At 41.3% G+C, this 21,150-nt stretch overlaps 4 protein-coding genes across 9 annotated transcripts; 2 read left to right on the plus strand and 2 right to left on the minus strand.

The window, feature by feature from the left end:
- The first annotated feature begins 342 nt into the window (after positions 1 to 342).
- LOC120448866 (uncharacterized protein KIAA1841 homolog) lies at positions 343 to 3,485 on the plus strand. Its single transcript, XM_039631079.2, has 5 exons — positions 343 to 1,272; positions 1,387 to 2,326; positions 2,389 to 2,626; positions 2,680 to 2,905; positions 2,969 to 3,485. Exons 1-5 carry the CDS (start codon positions 365 to 367, stop codon positions 3,318 to 3,320), a joined length of 2,664 nt encoding a protein of 887 aa, XP_039487013.1. The 5' UTR covers positions 343 to 364; the 3' UTR covers positions 3,321 to 3,485.
- Positions 3,486 to 3,745: 260 nt separating this feature from the next.
- LOC120448870 (ubiquitin-conjugating enzyme E2-22 kDa) lies at positions 3,746 to 5,769 on the minus strand. Its single transcript, XM_039631082.2, has 3 exons — positions 5,351 to 5,769; positions 4,974 to 5,126; positions 3,746 to 4,647 (listed from the first exon to the last, which is right to left on the minus strand). Exons 1-3 carry the CDS (start codon positions 5,411 to 5,413, stop codon positions 4,264 to 4,266), a joined length of 600 nt encoding a protein of 199 aa, XP_039487016.1. The 5' UTR covers positions 5,414 to 5,769; the 3' UTR covers positions 3,746 to 4,263.
- Positions 5,770 to 7,919: 2,150 nt separating this feature from the next.
- On the plus strand, positions 7,920 to 20,913 carry LOC120448182 (ribose-phosphate pyrophosphokinase 2). Of its 6 annotated transcripts, none has more exons than XM_039630034.2 (9): positions 7,920 to 8,082; positions 10,179 to 10,404; positions 15,053 to 15,236; positions 15,874 to 15,942; positions 17,871 to 17,981; positions 19,444 to 19,568; positions 19,646 to 19,844; positions 19,909 to 20,043; positions 20,129 to 20,913. In XM_039630034.2, the coding sequence occupies exons 2-9, from the start codon at positions 10,187 to 10,189 to the stop codon at positions 20,219 to 20,221; spliced, it is 1,134 nt and encodes a 377-aa protein (XP_039485968.1). In that variant the 5' UTR covers positions 7,920 to 8,082; positions 10,179 to 10,186; the 3' UTR covers positions 20,222 to 20,913. The 6 variants fall into 6 exon arrangements, with proteins under 6 accessions (XP_039485968.1, XP_039485966.1, XP_039485967.1 ...); XM_039630032.2 differs by lacking the exon at positions 7,920 to 8,082 and adding an exon at positions 9,326 to 9,446; XM_039630033.2 differs by lacking the exon at positions 7,920 to 8,082 and adding an exon at positions 9,335 to 9,446 and having other exon boundaries at positions 17,883 to 17,981.
- LOC120448183 lies at positions 18,172 to 19,392 on the minus strand. Its single transcript, XM_039630038.2, has one exon. The coding sequence runs from the start codon at positions 19,286 to 19,288 to the stop codon at positions 18,401 to 18,403; it is 888 nt and encodes a 295-aa protein (XP_039485972.1). The 5' UTR covers positions 19,289 to 19,392; the 3' UTR covers positions 18,172 to 18,400.
- Positions 20,914 to 21,150: the final 237 nt, after the last annotated feature.

Here is a 21,150-nt window from a genome sequence, read left to right on the forward strand (position 1 = left end):
AATTAAATAAGTTTACTGTAGGAACAAATATTTTCCATTGTTTGTGTTTAATCTGGTTCCTAATAACAACAACAAATATTTTATTTATTTCCCGCCCGATCTGCCAAATGCGCTTTACAACACTGTTATATATTAATTTATTTCTTTGAAACAGGTAGAACAACAAAAAATAACGACTTCAGCCAGTAAGTTTGTTTAAATAAAGTGTAATTTTAAATTCCTGAACAGCTTGAAAAATCAATTGGGGTCACCAGTTGCATTGTTTTTTCCGCTTTTCATTTTAGTAACTTCGCTGTTGCCAAGAGAAACGAAACAATCAATCAATAATGTGCAATAATTTGCGTTGATTTGTGCATTGGCCAGGATGCAGAAATCGGGCTCCGATGAAGGAGCCTCGGCTGCTGGCCACACGGAGGAGACGCCAGCTGCTTCCTCCCAGAAATCCATTGATTCCGGCCATGGCGCCGAGTTTCAAATCAGCTTGAACGAGTTTTTAGAGTTCCTAAAACTATCCTGTCATGTGAACGATATGATTGCGAAGGCCGACATGGGAAAACCACAAAATAGGGAGCCGATACCGCCGATGGAGGGTAACGCGGCGTCGGCCAAGAGAAGTTCCAAGAAGGACGAGTTCGACTTTGCCGAACTAGCGGACAATCCACTGGTCAACGAGCTCCTTGGACTGCGCCGCCCCACCCGGAACTCCAACGAGAACCGCTCCACTTTGCTCCAGGATGCAAAATCCAGTACATTGCGTTCGGGACACAGTCACCACAGTCGCTCATCGCGGCCAGAGTCCACCTATCGGGGATTGCATCCCAAGCTCGGCGAGCAACTGGATGCGGCCATTAATGAGGGTGTCCTGGACTCGGTTTTGTCTTTTATATGCCCTGTTCCAATTCCAACACAACTCCAGAATGGCAAAACTAAGCCCAAGCAGCTGCAGCCTCCGAAAGAGCCTCTCACCCAGGCATCGCCCACTCCCACGCCGAATCCCATTTCATCCGCAGCTCCTCTTACCTCTGGAGCATCGAAATCCTTGATGGAGTTGGGCCACTCGCATTGTCCTCCACCGGCAGCTTCTTCTTCGGCTCCTTGCCTACAGCAGGCTCATTCCAGCGGAGATGCACTACATCCGGATCAGATCACCAACAGCATGGTGAGGGCTATGATCAAGGAGCCGATTCCAAAGCCTGGTGGAATGGTCGCCGGCAGACGCAAGTCTCTGCTGCTGGTCAAGGACAGCAAACATGCCAGGCAGGAGCGAAAGGAGTAAGTACCATGTATTTAAAGGATATGCTTAGATGTATATAAGTCGTTATATTATTACACCAACTTTTTAATTATTGATCAATAAAAGTTAACTTGTATAACTTGTATTGGCAGACCAGAAGTCGTGATCCACGTCTGCGACGAGGTGAAGAACACATCGAAGGACTTCACCTGCCCGCAGCATTTGCTAGTGACCAAAATGGGCTACTTTGCGGACGTGACCGCAGGTCAGAGGTTGGAGGAGATGGACATATCGGTGCACTGCGACATACTGATCTTCGATTGGCTGATGAAGTGGATCAAGCACAGTGCCCAGAGCCAGGATCTTCCGGTTTCCACCCAGAGCACCGGTCCCCAGTTGGATGGCAACAATGTGGTGCCCATTTTGGTGTCGGCCAGCTTTCTGCAGATGGAGCCTCTACTCCTTGAGTGTTTGGCCTTTTGTCATGCCCATCTCAGCGAAGTTGTACGGACATCCACGAATCTGTCCTGTCTGAATGATGCCTTGGTCACCCGATTGGCGGCCATGTTCACGAATCTCGAGCTGGAGATGGTCAGGGATAAAAAGGAGCGCGTGACACCGCGTCTGTGGACAAAACTGATTCAGTCTCTGTGCGAACCAGATCCGGAAGCCCTAAGAGGCCACTTCTACAGCATGTCCGGGTTGTTCCGCTGCTCGCGGTGCTTCAATTGCGTGACCAACACAATGAAATCCTATGTGAGCTGTGTGCCCAGCAATATCCGGCTGAATCGCTGGGGCCAATTGATGAGTCACCATGTGCGGGATGCTAACTGGGATCTTAATGTGTACATCGTCCAGCTCTTCAAGGAGCTCAAGTCCTGGCGGAAGGTGTACTGGAAGTTGTGGGGTCACTGCCATTACCTGTACTGCTGCACGTGCGAGGCTCATTTTCCGGTCTATCAGATGCACTGGTGTCGCTTCCATCCGGAGGCACCCAACTTTCTGGGACCTGTTGGCAATGCTGGACCCGCCGGTCGCTTCTCCTGCTGCGGCCAGCAGGCCTTTCGCTACGAAACACTGCCGGGACCAAATGTATGTATTTATTTAAAGATTACAAGAATTCGGTACTGTACGTTTTCCAAATACTCTTTCAGGGCTGCCAGTTCCGCGAGCACAGTGTCCTGGTGGAGACGGATAGAGAGCGTGCCATCCTGGCCATTGCTCAGTTGGTGGGCGAGAACTACGCCTTGTGCGAACAGCCACCACTGAGGATTCAGGAACTGGCAGCCGCCGGCGAGATCAGTCCCAGTTGGCAGGGTATCTCTCTAACACCCCAGAGATGTCGTCAGGGACTTTTGCCCCAACTCTGCATGGATAGTGTGCTCAAGAGAGGTGGGTATATGCGCTTCTAGGTGGTGTGCTCTGACCTCATCCCTGCTCCACAGTGACCAACCACCGTGTGAGCCGTCGGATGCGAGGATCTCGCTACCAAATGGACACCAGCACCGATTCCGAGACGACATCCACCAGCGAGGATGATGCTCGATGCCTACGGCCACGCATGCGTAACGTCCACGATGATGATGAGGATTACAGTTCCAGTAGTGATGGTTGCGAGTCGGAGCATCGTCCACCACCGAGGAAAGCAAGAGGCAAAAAGTCACGAAAACGGTAAGGATGGGCAAATAATAATAAATGTATATATATATAATACTAATCAAACTGAATGGCCAGTCCCACCGATGTGTCGGGTCGTTTTTGGTCCGGGGAGTTGTCCGCGCGCAGCAACCAGGATCACCAGCGCGATTTCGAGGAGAAGATCATGAAGCAGGTCGCCAACTATGTGACCAAGAAGACCGGAACGGATCAGTGCCTGGTGCAGAATGCCCAGCCACTTGGAGGCTCCTACGTGCGACTCGAGTCCGAATGGAAGGAGATGCTCAAGCAGCGCCACAGCCATCACACCTTCCAGGGCACCAATGCCACCGGCCCCTCCGTGCCCCAAAGCAACAGCAGCTGTCTGGGATCCGCACTCGCAACTGGTGGTTCCTCCGCTTCAGTCATGTCCAAGCAAAAGCACAAGTAGAAATTCGTATTGTAGTACCAGTTATATTACCATTCGCTAGCAACCATCGTAGACCAAATATTTAGTCACAGATTATTAGTCAAATATTTAGTGCAAACCATAACTGTTCACATTGAACTGTAGAAAAATTAAATAAAAATGTAGAAGAACATATATAAAAGATTATATCTCGAGGATAACGATGGGTTCTATGTTTAAAACGTAGTTTGCAATTACATATTTGGTTGTAAATCACCAAGAATTTGGATTTTATTTAAATTTTGGCATTAGACAGAGCCTTAAAAATTGGATTAAACAAGAATTATAGTAATATACATATCTCAAGCTAGGGTTAATTACATTTTCCGTTCTTCAGTCTAGGCGTGTTTTACAAAAATCTGTTTTAAGTTTGCAGCCTCTTCACAAACTGAAATCATAACATCTCATTAGACATTTATTAATATTTTTATTTATTTATTTATTAACTTAACGCAATTTACAAAGACTTCGATTTGTTATACCCCCCTCGTTTTCACATTTATTTTTTGTAAATCATTTTTGTTTGTGTTATAATTTAAGCTTGAAATGGAAAACAGTACTGTAAGAAAGAGCCTGCAAGTAAATGCGACTGCACGTAAAGAAATTAAACAGAACCTGGGTTCAATTACATAACACATGCTTGATGGGGCGCGGGCATGGCCTTTGGCTCAACCATTTGGTGACCCACCCAGCGGCAAAGATGTGCACAATAATCATAATAAAATTAGAGAACAGAACAGAGAATTATTATAACTACAGGGCAATGTAATTCCTTGGACAAAATTTACGAAAATAGATCGGTTGGTGCGTGAGTGTACAAGAATTTAGCGTGATTGCCCTTCTGAAGGGTTGATGCAGAAGTTGCGGGTGTTCTTGGTGTCGCCACCGCCATGAATGGTACTGATCGTAATGTGGCTGGGGCAAGCTAACTAAACAGGCCCTCGGTGGCCTTCTCTAAATTCCAGTTCTCCTTGGAGAGCACGGCGCGCGCCTCATGCTCGTCGATGCCCATGTCCCTGAGACGTTGGATCTTTGAATCACAATCGGGAAAGGTGTGCGGTCCGCCCGCATACGCGTTTGTCCAGTGCTTGGCCGTCAGCAGGAACAGATCATACTTGTCCTTGAACTGATAGGCCACCACTGCATCCTGTGGATCATCTGGCTCTGCGGCGGCCAGGAGCGCCTGTAGGGACAGCAGCACGGTGCGTAGTGTCATCGCTGCAGCCCAGTTGTCCTTTAAGATGTCCAGGCAGATCGCGCCCGTCACCGACGAAATATTTGGATGCCAGATGCGAGTTATGAAGCGTACCTGCGCAGAAGTTGCAACTTATTTAGTTCATTCTTAGAAATTGTAGGTGCTTATCACGTATTTGCAACTCATAAGTCATTCGATTTTAAACATTTAAAAAAACAGATTTCTTAAAGCGACAATTTTATATCACATATTCGTACAGTCTTATAGTAGTTTATTAAAAATTTCAGCTACAAATTTAAATGGCTTTGTGTAAAAAGGCTTCTCCAAAAAGGTATCTAAAGTATTTATTACCTTTACTTTTAAGAACACAAATGTAACATATTTATAAGATCTTTTCATACAAATATGTCGTATATCCATTTATTATCCATCATACTAACCTTTGGTGGATTGAAGGGATATGTCTCGGGCACCTTGATCTCCAGGACGAACTTGCCGCCCTCGTAGGGCGTGTCAGGCGGACCTGCAATCTCGCCGCGCAGCTCCGTCCAACTGTCGTTGACCAGTTCGATTTTGATGGAACACTGGACGATCTGTCAGGGATTACAAGCAGAATGTACAAATCAGTGCGGCCAATGTTTACATTTTACGCGATATCCACAAAAAACACGGAGCCAATAAGCGCGCCAAAAACGCCACCAAAGTCTACGGACATCGTCACCGCCCACCCCCTGCACCGCAATCTGGGGTGGTGGTGCAGCTGGCGATGCCGAGGGAGGCGGTTGAGTGTCCTTCGGCCTTGGTGCTCGGAACTCACCTCCTCGCTGCGCATCACCTCCTTGAACTCCCGCTTGATCCGCGACACTGCCATGTTCGCCATGATGTTTATTCCGTTTCTCCGACTCTCTTCTCTGTTCTTTCCCTGTTCCCTATTCTCCGTTCTCCTTTCTCCGCCTTTCCTCTTCACGTCGCTCTTCTTGCTGCTCTGTTCGGTTCTGTTCTGTTCTGCCTCTGTTTTTGTTGTTGCCCCCTGTGCAAATTTGCGGATTTTGTGTGGTGCGTTGCGTAAATTACGCTTAGCTGCTCCTTTCGATCGCTTTTCGGTATTGTCGAAGCAACGAGCTCGACCAACACACAGAAAAAAACAAACTCAATATTCCAATTTCAACAAAACTGACGTTTTACAGCGCTCAGCATGTCTATTTTGCCAGTGCTATTTTTTTTTGTTTTTTTTGTAGTGTGGCCGCCGCGCCGCGTTTGGAAAATTCTGAAAGCTCGCCTATCGATAGGCGTATCGATAGAGCTTCGGGAAAGTGCGCAAAATGTGGTATCGAGTTTTGCAGTTCAAATACTCATATTCTATTTTGTATTAACAACCTATTGATATGCACCGAAATATTTGATTGTGATAGTTATTGGTTCGATTTGGTAGCGCCTGAAATTGCGCCCTATATACTGCCCAGGTACTTCTTGCACTGTGTAGGAAATTCTTATGTACATATGTACGTTCAAGATAAGTATGCAATTAGACGACTCATCAAATAACTTATTGCCTAGTGCCTAGTAAAAAGTTTCTTTTTTGGTTTTGACCAAACCCATTGAAAAAGCGGACCCTTACATTTTTGAATCCGTAGGCCAGACCATTGAATAGTGACCCTCCCGACCTATTCGGCACTATAAGTAATGACCTGAAAATATTCATATATTATATTCATATAAATATTTATATATTATTTCAGGTTTTGTTACTATGGGTAGTTCTGAGGGTGGATATCTAATAGGTGCCTAAGGAATATTCACTGGATAACTTTAAACTTCCAGCTTCCACATGGATAGGTTTTCGGACTTAACAAGGAGAGTCCTCTCCTAAGGAACGCAACCCAAAGTGAATATTAACTGGCACAGTTACTTAATTCGTTTCGAAACTCAAATTAAAAAAATTAAAAGATAGTAGTGATATAATTACAAACTACTCATATTTTAATAAATGCAGCTTATTTTTTACTTTTTCTAAAATTTTTTTGATAAGCCCTATTTGTTTGACTCAATCACTTTCAAAGTTGGTTTTTGTCCCATAAGTTCAATCAGCCGCAACTTTTCATTGGCACACGGCAAAGGTTATTTTCCATTGCGTCTCTGATCTTGAATACTGAATATATACATACATGTATGAAGCATTTATAATAATCGAAGTTCTTTTGACCTCAAAAATATGGTTCCATTACGATCGGCCGCCTTGTCTGCGGTCGGAAATTTGAAACTCGTTTTGCGTCCTATAAACAAAAACAAGAAGTTTATTCTTCAAAGGCGTAGGCCTCTCTTGGCAACAGTCCAAAAATAATAGACAAGCATTATTTATGCGCCATACGATCTTGTGTTTATAATGGGTATACTTGGAAAACGGTATACGAACTGTTAGTGTCGCCATAAGTATATTGAACAACCAATACTGAAAAATATTACCTAAAATAATTCTCATTATTCGAATTAGAATTCATTTTAAGTAACTTTTTGTTGCATCTTTTTAATACCTAAAATATTTACAATATATCAATCTTATAGGGTATACTCCATGACTGGAAATCAGTTAAGTCGACATTCTCTTTTACTGCCGAAATTTACGTTTCGTACAGCACAATTGGCGATCGAGAAAAAAAAACGTGTCAGCAAAAGCGTGTGGGGAAGTTGAGAACCAACACAACAACAGCTTTCGGATAAGAAGAATACCCAATAGACATTATGAGACTTAGTGAAACGGAGGAGCTTCTACATTCTTTTTTTTTAACTTTTGCCTTTTGCACACACGTGTTTGTGCTCCCCTTTTACGACGCTCTTTCGCCACAAAACAAAACGAGTGCCCGATACAAACAAACATGCCGGTTCTCTTGCACTCTCCTTGATATACCCTTTCAAACCATATTATGATTGTAAGAAGAAGGATGACGACTCCTACCCCTGCAAATATATGTAGATACAAACATTCACATGTGTAGTTTTATAAGATGTTTTAAAAGATGTACACACATTAATAACTTAAAATATAGGATTATTAGGGATAAAGAAACTATCATCGCTTTGAATTCATTCCAAATTAGCTTAGTTTTTGCTTGGTTGGTTTTATAAGGAAACTAAGCAAAACTGTAAGCAAATGGGTCAAATTTGTATCATTCTGAACAACACTGTCAAAACATAATTTCAGAATATGTATGGTCAATATTTATTGTTAGGTTTACTTATATCTATGTTGTATCGCTAGGGTATCCATGCTTCAGCTTGACAAAGTTGACTCTCCTTTGCGTTATCTCCTGCTCTCTCGTACCAAACAACTCCAGAAACTCAACTTCCCTCGCTCAAATTCAAATCGAAAGCGTTCTGATTCATTCAGCTTTTGCATTTTCTGAGTAGCGGCTGCATCCGAGCGGAATTACAAACTAAAATCATCACTACAAGTTTTTTTTCGACCAACGTGTCCGAATCGCATCGTTCAGTGATTAATAGTTTGTAGTCTGTAAAAGTTATTGCGACACTTTGCCTCCTCACATGTTTCAAGTAAGTCCAGAATGTTGTACTATTCGATGTGTGTGCGTGCCTTTGTTTTCCGCCCGACTCAAAACGTGCGTCGCATTTGGCACGTGGTTTTTGCCTCACCACCCCGCGATTCCCGGCTCCATTATTCCTGAACGTTCGGCACACTTGCAACGCCATTTGCGTCAGTTTTTAGGGATAAAACACGGAGAAGAGTACGTCAGCATTTGGCATTAGTTCATTTATATTTAGCCATGGGCACGAAAAAAACAATTTAACAAATCGCAGTGTTCTGTTCTTCAGCCGCGTTCGTTTGTTCAGCATCCCAGGTACAGTTCCACAAACAACAAGAAAACATCTCGGGGGCAACAAAAGCAGAGACGAGCCCCCGTGAAATGAAAAAGTGAGAACTGTACCCCGGATTTGAGATCTAGAAAACAAAACAATCCTGCTCGTATGTACAATGTACATAGCAGAGATATTTGCAGAGCAACAATTATCCAGAACCAATTGAAAACGGCACACAGCACAAATACACAGACAAAAACAAAAAGAATTCCTAAACAACAAAAGTCGCGTATAAGTATTCAAGAGTGGGCAAGACAGCATTCAATGTTTATTATTGTCCCAGATATTTAAGGATTTTTTTTCTTTTACTTTGTATAGGAAAATATATTCACATTTTTATGGGGCCTTCGAAGTTTATTTACCCGCTTTGTGGTTTTTGTATATCAAGTTTCTTTAAAATGTATGTGGAACAGTTTTTTCTATCTGTGTGGTAGTAAAAAATTACAGAGTTGTGCAAAGACAAACTAAGCCAAGATAGTTCTGTATTTATTAAAATTAGTGTATGTACTTATCACTTAATTTTCGCTCTGTGTGTCAGTTTACATATCTAAAACTGCAATATGACGTATTTAAAAATGCTATGGAAATTGCCTATCGAAAACAGCTGATTCCAAAAAGAGACGAAATGCGCGTCCCGAAAGCTTTCGTTGTGGCATCAACTTAACTGCGCAACATCCCATCCTTGGCTCTCTCTTGCGCTCTCGCGAAAAAAATGGGTGTGTGTGGGCAACCGGTGCGTATGTGTAATAGACGCATACGCCATGTTGTACGGCGCTCAGTTCCATTCGCTCGCTCAATTTCGCCAGATGCGGCGCTCTGCGGCTGCTAGTCCCAATCTCCCATTGTCGCTGAAACAGTGCACTTTTCACTTAACCTGGCGCAAAACAGCTGAGTGCGACTTGTTATTAAACGGGCTGCTCAAAAAAATCAAAACTAAAGGCAATCTCTTCAGTCGCCGCTTACCTGTCGCAGCACCTTCATCTCGGGATTTGCTTTGTGAATAATGCCCGATAAGAAATGCACCGAGAACGAGCAGAATGGTGCGTAGATTATATCCTAGAATTCACATTCCTTTCATTTCTATCGGCATGTGTGCTTGTGTGTGTGCTGGGTTTTCATGGCCAACTGAGGACATCCGTGGAACAGCTGTTTACCTCGGCCACAAAAGCTTTTCTTTTGGCGCGCGCCTGTTGGCATGCCAGCATATTTTTTATGTTAAAAGAAAATTCACAGATAGTATTGGAGTGATAACAAGCTGTTTATCTATCGATTGGAATCAGTGGAATATTTATTTAATCCTGTTTATAAGTAAAATTCATAGCAAGCAGAACCAAAACATTGAAAACGTACATTCCTGGCTAATTGAAAGGATACCAAATACCTATTATCAAATTTAAAAATTTATTTATTTATTTATTTATTTTTCCGTACTCAAAATGCACTCTCTAACTAAAAACTTTTCTTACTAAATAAATTACAAGGAAATTTTAACGCATTTATAAAATATTATATTCATCTATAATATGCCTATCGAACCGCTTTAGAAATCGATAGCTTTCCAGTTCCCAGGAGAACGCGTAGAAAAATCACATGGTCTGGATGGGGGATAATTGGGGTGGCTTTACAGAAAGAGCGACCGAAAGAGAGCCCTGCGCAACAAAAGCTCCGTTGCTCTCTGTTACGCTCTTGCGGCACACCGATAAGGCGGCGACGTCGACGTCGCTGCCAGCGTTTTGGCGAAAAAAATTTATAATAAAAACTTCTACTCATAGATTGTGTGATGCCAGTTCGCTCTGCTAATCCGATACGCGCTAGAAGTTTGATCCGAGACAATTTGGAGAAACAGGCTGGTTGTCTAAATTTAATCCACTCCAGAATGCCGAACATCAAAGTGTTTTCGGGCACCTCGCATCCGGACTTGGCCCAGCGGATCGTCGATCGCCTGGGAATCGATCTCGGCAAGGTGGTTACGAAGAAGTTCAGCAATTTGGAAACCTGGTAAGTAGTCCTGCAAGGCAATTTCCTTCGCAAATTGTGTGTGCTTGTGACCACCAACAAGTGTTTAGCGACAACGAACGAACAAATGTGTTTTAAAGTGTGCTAATTGAGTTTGACGAAAAAGTGTTTGGTGTGCAAACACATGTGCTCAAAAGGTCCTTGACATTCGATGAAGGTTGCTGGCGTTTCGCTGCCACAATCAATGCGAAGCAATGAGATTTTGTGATTACCTAAAACTGAATGATTTTTCCCGAATTTTGTGGCCTGCCTTTGGCTTGATTTCTTTTTATTTTTATTGATTTAACAAGTGGACTGTACACCGTCTTTGTCGCTATAGCCGTGCGCCTGTGTGTGTGAGTGTGTGTTTAGTGGCGTTGTGATGGTATGAGTGAGAGTAATACACACACACACACAGCCACGTAAAGCTTGGCCAATGTCGCGTGCAGTTTTCACAAAATTTAAATTAAATTTTAAAAAATGTTCTTAGGCAAGAAATTAGCAAAGAGACCGAAAATGAATTTCATTTTATATTTTTAATTAAATTAGCTGCCATGTGTGCGTGTGTGTGTATCGTCTAGACTTGCGGCTTGCACGCTTTTTGCTTCCCTCTCTCTCGCGCACGCACTCACACAGGCGCAAGACCAGCCAGTCAGCTGCTGATGCAACAACAACAAATAATAAATAAAGGCGCCCATGGTTTTAACCCCACCCACCAGCACCCTTTTCCGTTTATTCGGTGTCAACTTTCGTTCGGCTTTTTTCCATTTTAATAAAATTAAGCAAAAGCCACATAAGCAAACAATTGGAGGAGGTGAAAAGGTGAAAGAAACAAACGAGGCAAACGGAAGAAAACCGAAACGAAAATAGAGGTTATAATACGCGCTAAGCTTTCTGACATGATACGCGCTCCGTCGGTGTGCGTGTGTTTTTGTTATGCTCGCACTCACTCGCACGCACACCAAGGTACGCGGCAGCGGAAAGAACCAAAGGCGGGGCAGAGTCGAGGCTATGATGCCCTGTACCAGGTGTTTTGTTGTACAAGGAAATGGGGCTCGAAGCAACTGAAAATGTGTTATAGTATAGTTATTAGTTTAATGTTCTAAGATTCATTAGAAGACAGCAAAAATAACATTTAATTTGAATGCATTATAAATTAAATCATATTTGTTAACTCGCTATAGCCGACATACTCGACTAAAGGGTATTAAATGTAGAGAAAACCACAACACGACTCTGTCACGTTTTTCATTTGCTGACTGAACGGAGAATGGGAGAACGCTCTCTTAAGGTGAGAACGAAAGGGGAGCTTGAGCGCCACATTAAGAGTCGGCAGACGTTGCGACGTCGACTGCGGCAGCGGCAGCGACGCCCCCGCATAGTGTGCATTAGTGCTCTCTTTGGAGCCCACTCTTGCACCCGCTTTCTCTTTCTTGCTCTCTCACTTAGTGCCAGACCCCCACGTGTGCATAGTGGTTGTTGCTCCACTGTTGTTGTAGTTGCAATATTTCTGTTTGCACTTGTCGACTTTGTTTTTGTTGTCCATCTTTCTCTCTTTCACTTTCTGGTGTTCTCTAGAAACAGCAGCCAGAAACAGAAAATCATGTTGACCGTTAAATGCGCTCTTTTTGCTCCAATTTACACTAGGTGTTGTTGCTATTGTTGCGGCTGGTATAACGGTTGAACTTTTGCTTTTATTTTCTTCATACTTTGTCTTGATTGCTTTTGTTGATAATAGCGAACGCAGGGCAATGATGATAATGATCCTGTTGTTGGAGCTCTAATTGTTATTGTTGTCGTTGTGTATGGTGGGGCGTCTGGGCTAGAGATCAAGTTTTTAGTCAAGACTATGCTCAATTGAAGGGCGCCAAGATGACATCACACGAAGGTTTAAACGAATGAAAGCTGATATTAAGACTGGCACAAATTTTCTTTTGCCTATTTGCTGATAATAGACGATAAGAGCATATCAAAAAAAGAGAAAATAGAGAGAAATAAAATGCTAAAACTATGTATAAAAAATGGTGATACCAGTTTATCTGGGTCACACGTGATTTTTTTCTGAATTGTTCTGCATTTTATTAAAAATCACATATATTTTTAGCTTATCATGTCGTACATGACAATATACATAATAGGGGTTTCCTTAGAAATAAATTTAATAAGTATCGGGGTTTCATATTTTTATTGCAACCCTAAAAACACTTAAGTAATCTATACGTAGTCATAAAATGTACAAAGTAACTAATGTTTTTATGACTGCCACCCAAGAAAACCCCCAAACGACCTTCGCCAGAAGCAATTCATAATAATTTTTCAATAACCCCAAAGTGGGGCTCTAATTTCTAATTTCGAAGGTTTTGCCACACGCAATTCTAAGCTATTTTATTCACCACCCCTCTCTCTTGAAACCAACCAACCACCCACTGAAAATGTCAATTACTAAGCGTTTTTTTTCACCATTTTCGACTCTAAAGTTTGATCGATAAGGAATTTGCGTGTTTGTCTTGTGAGGTCGTTGGGTATCAACGAGCTTTTGAAAGGGACCCGAGTTAATAGTGATAAGGAGCGTATAAATCAACTGGAACCAACAGAAACTAAGCGAAAGCGATTTAGATTTCGTCCAGACTGAGATAAGCTTAAAGGGAGACAATTGGCAACAGTTTTTTATACCTACAGTAGAACTTCTATATATTACACAGCCATAGATGAAAAATACTTTAGTTTAGTAGTAAACTAAACTACATTTCCGGAAAACACGATCTTTGAAGCAAAGCAATCAATCAAAAATGGTCTGCGCTTTTTATCTTATAACGTCGTCTTAAATTTGATTATGTGTAATCTACGAAATCCGTACGATAAGAGAGGAATAAAAGCATATAAGAATGTTCTAATCAAACAACTAAGAGAATAAACAAAATGCGAAAAAGTGTGAAACTGGTGATTTCAATTAGAGAAGTACGACTGTTTTTTCGTTTTCATGTTTTATTTATTTTTTGTTGTATTTTTCGGTTTACATTATCACATGAGCAGACAGACTTGCGAGCGAGCAAAGAGATAAAAATACGTAAAAAACAAAGGAAAATGAAATGAATTCTGGCTGAAATTCTATTTGACGGTCGGCCAAAGAAACAGCTGCTGGCTGAACTGTTGCTAGTTGTTGGCAATGCGGCGGTTTTTCTGGCCAATTGCCAACTGTCTTGCCCAGCACACCTTTTTTTCCACCGCCCCACAACCTCCTCCCCACGGATTTCCCTTCGATTTTTCCCAAGATTTTCCCGACATGCTAACAATGTCACGGTGGCTAGCGGTGAAAGTGTTTTCCTACAGCCCCAACAATCTATTCAAAAATGCATGATTTAATGCCAAAATGCATCCGGCCAAGGCTGATGAAATCTCAGCATTTAGCCGGTCCACATTGATCTTCTTGACCAGGGTAGCGATAAGGAATACATATGTATACAGATACACCCCTCGAATCAATATACCCCCCAGAAAAAAGCCGGTCAATGGTATGTTTTATGATAAGCGAGTGCAGAAATAGGTTATACTATACTACGAAAACGTGTCACGCGATTGACGACAGGCTCCATCAATTGGTTTATGTCAAAAGATAAACCCGAATTATTGGACAAATTAATTACTCGGCCAACTTGGCACAGGTCGTTCAATCGATGGTCGGTTGAGGGCTGATGCTCCCAGCCCGAACGCCATGTAATTGAATTAACCTCCGATGGTAAAACAAAAGCCAAAATAACCATGAGAATGCGAAAAAAAGAGCACGCCAAACGAGAATCAGCTGAAACCGTGTTTTATTGACCGAAATTGATTGCTTATTTAATTTAATTTTTGTACATGGAATAGTTATTGTATGGTGCTAGCAAAGTGCTCTGGTGACGTTCTTAATTCTAGTGTTATTATTACTTCGGTTATTTTCTGTATATTTCCGCCTTTGAAACGCTGATTGAGCCACCCATTCTTGATCAAGGGTATCAAGAACCTATAGTTCAAGTTTCTAACTAAGCTCCGCAAACGGCAACCGCCAACCGAAACCAAAACAAAACACAACAAAGTGTAAACAAAATAATAAACGAAGCGGCGTCAGTGGCCATTGCAAATATTGCGCATACGCCATGTGGTGTGTGTGTGTGCGAGGGAACTAGGAAAGTTTTCGATTAGATTGCCTTGGCCTGCAGTTTCATTTTGGCTTCGGCAAAGGTCAACAAATGGGGGGCGTGTCCTGTTTGGATTATCAATAACTAAGGGGAGGGTGTGCATGGCGAAAAGGATACTTTTAGAACTTGTGAATTTGAGAAGTGGTGCGAACTTGAGACGAACAATGGAAATTTCCGCACACTGAAGGACTGACGTCTATTCTACACTTATGCCATAAATGATAGAAGGTTGTTTGCCAAGGAATTATGCTTATTACATAACGATTTTTGATAGATTTTAATCTCTATACTTAAATGAACCCCATCATCTATTTCTAATCGATTGCAGTGATACCTTGAACTCATTTTATGATTTCAACTATGCTAGCCATGTTTTTTGCGATCAATCTATCAATTTCTTGCTGATATTTTCCCACAGTGCACCTCACATCCACATCCAGCCTACCAACTGACCCCCGCTCTCTGTTTTCTTGCAGTGTGGAAATTGGGGAATCGGTGCGCGGCGAGGATGTGTACATCGTGCAGTCAGGATCCGGCGAGATCAACGATAACTTGATGGAGCTGCTGATCATGATCAATGCGTGCAAAATCGCCTCAGCCTCTCGTGTTACAGCTGTGATTCCTTGCTTTCCATATGCCCGCCAAGACAAAAAAGACAAGGTAGGTTTGCCTCAACACGATCCGGCCGCCGAAAATTACACGGTATTATTCTGTGGATCCCCTCTCTTCGGATCCCACGTGCAAAGAAAAGCATTGTAAACAATTAATTCTTGTTAATCTGACTATAATTTCAACGCAAAGCCCACACACTGTTTCAATTGGGGAAAAGTGGAGACGAAAAAGCGTTAACTTTTCCCCCGAATGTTTTCCCAAAACCTCAGCTCGATTGTTAAGTGCTATATATAACCGATTTATTTATCCTATATTTACTTCTGTTTTTCTGTGTGTGACTGTGTGTTTCTAATGCATTTTGTTAAGCGATTTATTTTTCAAAAAAAAAAACCGTTTGCAACGAAGCTAAGCTGGAGAAAACTTATGTAAAAATATATGCACGCAATTGGAAAATGTGGAAAATTTCAAAAAACAATCCCTTAGTGATAAACGCATTATTTTGCTTTATTTTCCTGCCGTTTGTAATTAAATACTATATTTATTTTTTATTACCACGCAATGCTCGCTCTCTCTTTCTCGCCCACCTGCAACTATCTCCCTCTACCGCGCGTGTGTGTGTGCCTTGGTGTATTTCTCTCTCTTTCTCCGTTTCTCTATCGATCTCTGTCTCTCTTTCACCGTGAAGTTGGCAGGCAGTGAGGATAATGCGGAAAGCAAGAAACTAGCCAAGAAAAACTACGATTGGAAATTTAGGGTATTTACCTTGTGACTTTTCAATAACTAAACGCTCACCTGATTCACACTTTATGTTTTTCTATAATATATAAATGTAATGGGAAATTCTTTATTAAGTTTCTTTGGATCCAAAAACAAGACACTAAAAACCTGGAAGGGAATATCAAAACCGGCAATCTCATCCTCAGAAACTCATAATTCACGAAGGAAATTCTTTGGCGTCTGGCTTAACAAGTTTCTCGTTTTTCTCGAAAACAATCCTATTTTGCATGTCCATACCTAGAACCCTAAATCCCTAAACCCCTATGTACCCGCTAATTAACTAATAAAGAAGAAATTCTTGGCTAACCCACAAAAGAAATTCGGTGAAAATGCAATGACTTTTATTGGAGATAATACAACAAAAAAAATACATGAAAATTTTCCACATATTTACGTTGCCTCTGTTTGTTTTGTTTCGGCGGCTCTTCATTGCAACAAAAATAATGCATATGAAATATACAATTTACATTAATTAATCTATTTTTAATAATGAACCTATAATAAATATTTTTGTTTGTCTTGTTTCGACTGCTGTTTGTTTGTCTTGATTGTTGTGATCTTGCACTTTTGTTCTTGTCTTATCGGCCCTGACAACAGCCTCCTTTTGGGGGCTTAGAAAATAATGTTTTCCATTCCACTTGATTAAGTTTTTCCGTTGCTAGATAATCCCCTCTGTGACGTCAGACGATCGTATCGGCAATGGGGGGTATACATATATTGTATACTGTATACTATACACACGTATATAGACAATGAACCCCGCGGGTCAAACGTGCGAAATGCACAAATATTTTTCATTTCTGTAATCTGTAAATGAGTTCCTTGACGTTCAAGATAATCAGTTGAAATGGAAGGAAAATATATGTATATAGTATTATTTGAAAATGTGTACTTGAATTGGCATTGCAACCTGATTTGAATTGAGTGCCCCCACCAAAATAAAAACCCACTTGACTAACATCTACTTTTGAAAAACACGGATTACGACTTTGTTAACTTTAATACACACACAGGATTTACACAATCCGATTCGATTCCACCTTAATTTTAATTTTAAACTCTGAATTATTCTGAACTTTTTGTGTTTTCTTCTTTTTCTTTTTATACTCTTTGTCTCTCTCTCTCTTGCATCAAATTACCCAAAATGTATAAAATAAACAAAATTCCAATTCTGTTGAGCTTAGGAGTTTTCAGCCAAACAATATACTGTGAGTAGTTCGGTTAGTTCCTGTATCCCAGGCATTATTATTTTTAATGCTGCTGCGGGACTAAACTAAAAAACCAAAAAACGATTCTTTTGCTTTAGATTATTTTTGTCTTAAGCCTTTTGCTTTGTTGCGTTCTTTAATGTTTTTCCTTTGAGTTGATGAATCCAGACGACGATCTATCCCCTATCCAATCCAGAAACATATCTATATCTGACCGATGTTTGCATGCCTTGTTCTCCAGATATTACACCAAAATCCAATTCCAAATCAAATGAGAAAATGCGGAAAGAAAAATTATTTCAAAATGGTTCAATTTTCTTTGCACTCGTTTGCGTATTAACCGATCTATCTGTACATGTTTAAATCTAACTGGCGTTGCACTTCATGACCTGGGTATATCTCATTCTCTATTGATCAGAATTCATTATTTCCGGGGTGCTGCACCGAATCACATTTGTGTCCTTTGTGTTGTCGCAACTGAATCTCTTTTCTGTCCATGAATTATGTATCTCCATATGCAATCTATTGGAACGTTAACCTCTTTGTTGATTTCTGTCTATACATATGTGTGTCCATGTTCGGTTTTGATTTCCATGATTTACTCCTCATAATGCCTAGCTATAAGACTCGAACCCATGTATAACCCGACTACTAGTTGCGCTAATGGAAACCTTTCCTTGCATCTCTTTCTACGCTGGCCAATGCACAGAGTCGTGCGCCCATCTCGGCCAAATTGGTGGCCAACATGCTGTCCGTAGCTGGAGCGGATCACATCATCACCATGGATCTGCACGCCTCACAGATTCAGGTAAGTTAGCCCACGATATATACATTATAAATATTCTACTATATCAGAACATATATGGTGAATGTTTTTCCAGCACAATATTTTTTTATATTTACCTTTGATAGTGGAGTGATAGCAACACTTTCAATCTGTTTTCTTATCGGAACTCGATTTGTATATCAGTGAATTAATTACGATAAAGAAAATGTGATTTTCCTTTTGAACGACGTAACAATTTTTGTTTATTGGAGTGAAGCCAAAGAAAGTTAAGGGTGTACAATAAAATACAAAATATATAGTACAGATTTATCCAATAACTTGAGGTTTCCTTTTCTTGTTCTGGTGCAAAAGTTCTTGTCTCAAAAACTAAGATTTGAGATTACAAAATGAGCTAGGATCTCGTGGGATCCCCAGGAATTGACATATCCATCCACAGACTTCTAGGTAGTGAATTCACAGCAGGGTTCGGAGGGGTTATTTATATGGGATTGGAGTTCTACACAGTTCCCAGATTCGTCCTCGGTTTCGTTGAGCGTGGGTCGCATGGAAAGAATGCTGGCCGACAGTTTGCCCATTTGGAGCATTAGTTCATCTATGCGCTCATTCCTGGCGGCAACCATGCTCTCCAGGTAGTCGGCCTTTTGGGTGATGCAGTTGATGTAGGACGACTTCTCGGCACTTTCCCGTAATGCCTTGGCGTAGTGTTCGTACTCCACTACTTTCTTGGAAACCTTCTTGACCTGGCCATCGACCACGACCTCCATGTCCATGGTCAGCACCTTGGGTCGCGTATCATTGGAGGCCGAGCGCTCGATCACTTGAGTAAGGGATCTCTTGAGAGTGCGTTTCACAGAATCCGTATTAGCCAACTTTTTGACCACTTCGCTCCTGGGGGAACGCGTTGGTGATACATTCAGCATGGGTCTTGGCCTGGGACTACCGCACTTGGTCACCGCCATCAGTTCCTGGAACAGCGTTTCTATAGCTCCTGGTGCGGCTGAGGCTAGTTGCTCCAGCACCGAACGTGACAAATTGATGCCCAACTTCTTCAGAACCTTATTGCTAAAGGTCTCCCAGCTCTGGAGTTTCAGCACCACGCTGCTCTTGGGCGTATAATTGTGCAGATCGACCAGGCGAGGATGACAACGCTTGACAATCTTGGCCACTGGCAAAACATCCGAGAATGAACGACGAGTTCTCATATCCAGTATTATGCGCTGCTCCTTCAGCCAGTGGTCCAGGTCGTTCTGCTGCTCCTCCTCCATAGTTAGCAAGAGATTTGGGGATTTGGATTGCGATTGGCGCATTTTGTAGTAGAATATCTTCATGTTTGGGATTTTACCTCCGTTTTGACTTTTGTTTTAAATTTGTTTTAGTAAGACTAGATGCCATATATGGTTGATATACAATGAATGTCTGACAGCTGTTTCAGCTGGCAAGGACTACTGGATGCTGAACTAATTCGAAAATTCCCCATTCGCAGGGCTTCTTTGATATACCAGTTGATAATCTCTATGCCGAGCCGGCGGTACTCAAGTGGATCAAGGAGAACATTCCCGAGTGGAAGAACTCGATCATTGTGTCGCCCGATGCTGGCGGTGCCAAGCGGTTAGTCATACTCCTTGAACTATATATGTACATATGTATCATAGATAAGAAATTTGATTTTATTTTGCCACTTTTAGTGTCACCTCGATTGCCGATCGCCTGAATGTGGAGTTCGCTCTGATACACAAGGAGCGCAAGAAGGCCAACGAAGTGGCCTCCATGGTCCTGGTGGGTGATGTCAAGGATAAGATTGCCATTCTGGTCGACGACATGGCCGACACATGCGGCACCATTGTGCATGCCGCCGATCGCCTGGTGGAGGCCGGAGCCACCAAGGTTGGTTTACTCGATTTCTAATTAATTTTCTTGTTTTTAATGATTTATTTTGGATTTTAATCAGGTATATGCCATTCTGACGCATGGCATTTTCTCGGGTCCTGCGATCTCGCGGATCAACAATGCCTGTTTCGAGGCGGTGGTGGTGACCAATACCATACCACAGGATGGGCACATGCGGGACTGTCCCAAAATCCAGGTGTGTTTCCATCTTTTGCCGTTTATAAATAATAAAAGAACCATATTATTGAATATTTTGTAATGGACTTTTATTTCTTCCCCAGTGCATTGATGTCTCGATGATGTTCGCCGAGGCTGTCAGACGGACACACAACGGCGAGAGTGTCTCGTATCTCTTCTCAAATGTTCCATACTAAAAAAAAAAACAAACACAAACAACCGGCAGAAAAACCAGCAAACGTTTGATAAAACAGCAACCAGAACACCGTTAGCAAGCTACTGCAAAAAGAAAAATGAAAAACAACATTAATAGCAATTTGTAATGCAACCCACAACAATTCGAACCAACATATTTTGCCATCATCATCGTTATATATTTTTTATGGATTAACTATTGTAATTAAAGTAAATGCAAACTCAGTAGATGGGAAATCGTCATTATGTAATTATACTAAATAGGAGCATAAAGATAACACTTAACACCGTAACAACAAAACAAAACAAAAGTACACAAATGCAATGCCTTTCCTTTGTATAGTAAGTTCTTTGTTTAAACAAACTTTTGCCGTTTTCTGATTTTACAAGTTAACACGAACGATAATTCCCAGTTGATTGGTGTAAACATTGGCCTGCTCTTAGAGAGAAATTTAGATTTGTAGTTTAACACCGTAGAAGATATACACCTAAAACACACTCACACACACAACACCCACACACACATAAAAAAAAACACCCACATATACATCCACACACAAAAACAAGAAATTGTAATTTTACACTGTGCAACAACTTTTTGATGATTCTTTATTGTAAGCTCATGAAGAAAGAAAAACGCAAAATACTTGCAAGTTCAAAACAAAATCTAGTAAAATTAAGTAAAACAAAAAAATACAATTGAAAAGAACATAGCAAATAGGCGTTAAAAAATAATAAACAACCAAACAAACAACAAAAAACTAAAGAAAAAATACAAAAAAATATTACAGAAAACTAAGGCAAAAATGTGTTTTTATTTGATTTTTTAGTTTTAGTTAAGCCGAAAAATTCCTATTTAGTTAATGGATTAAGTTACATCTTATCTTTTTGGGTTTTTGGATATACATAATTGATATAGGAAATTTTACTT

The sequence above is a fragment of the Drosophila santomea genome, chromosome 3L (genome assembly GCF_016746245.2).
Source record: "Drosophila santomea strain STO CAGO 1482 chromosome 3L, Prin_Dsan_1.1, whole genome shotgun sequence".
In the NCBI taxonomy this organism is placed as follows: Eukaryota; Metazoa; Arthropoda; class Insecta; order Diptera; family Drosophilidae; genus Drosophila; species Drosophila santomea.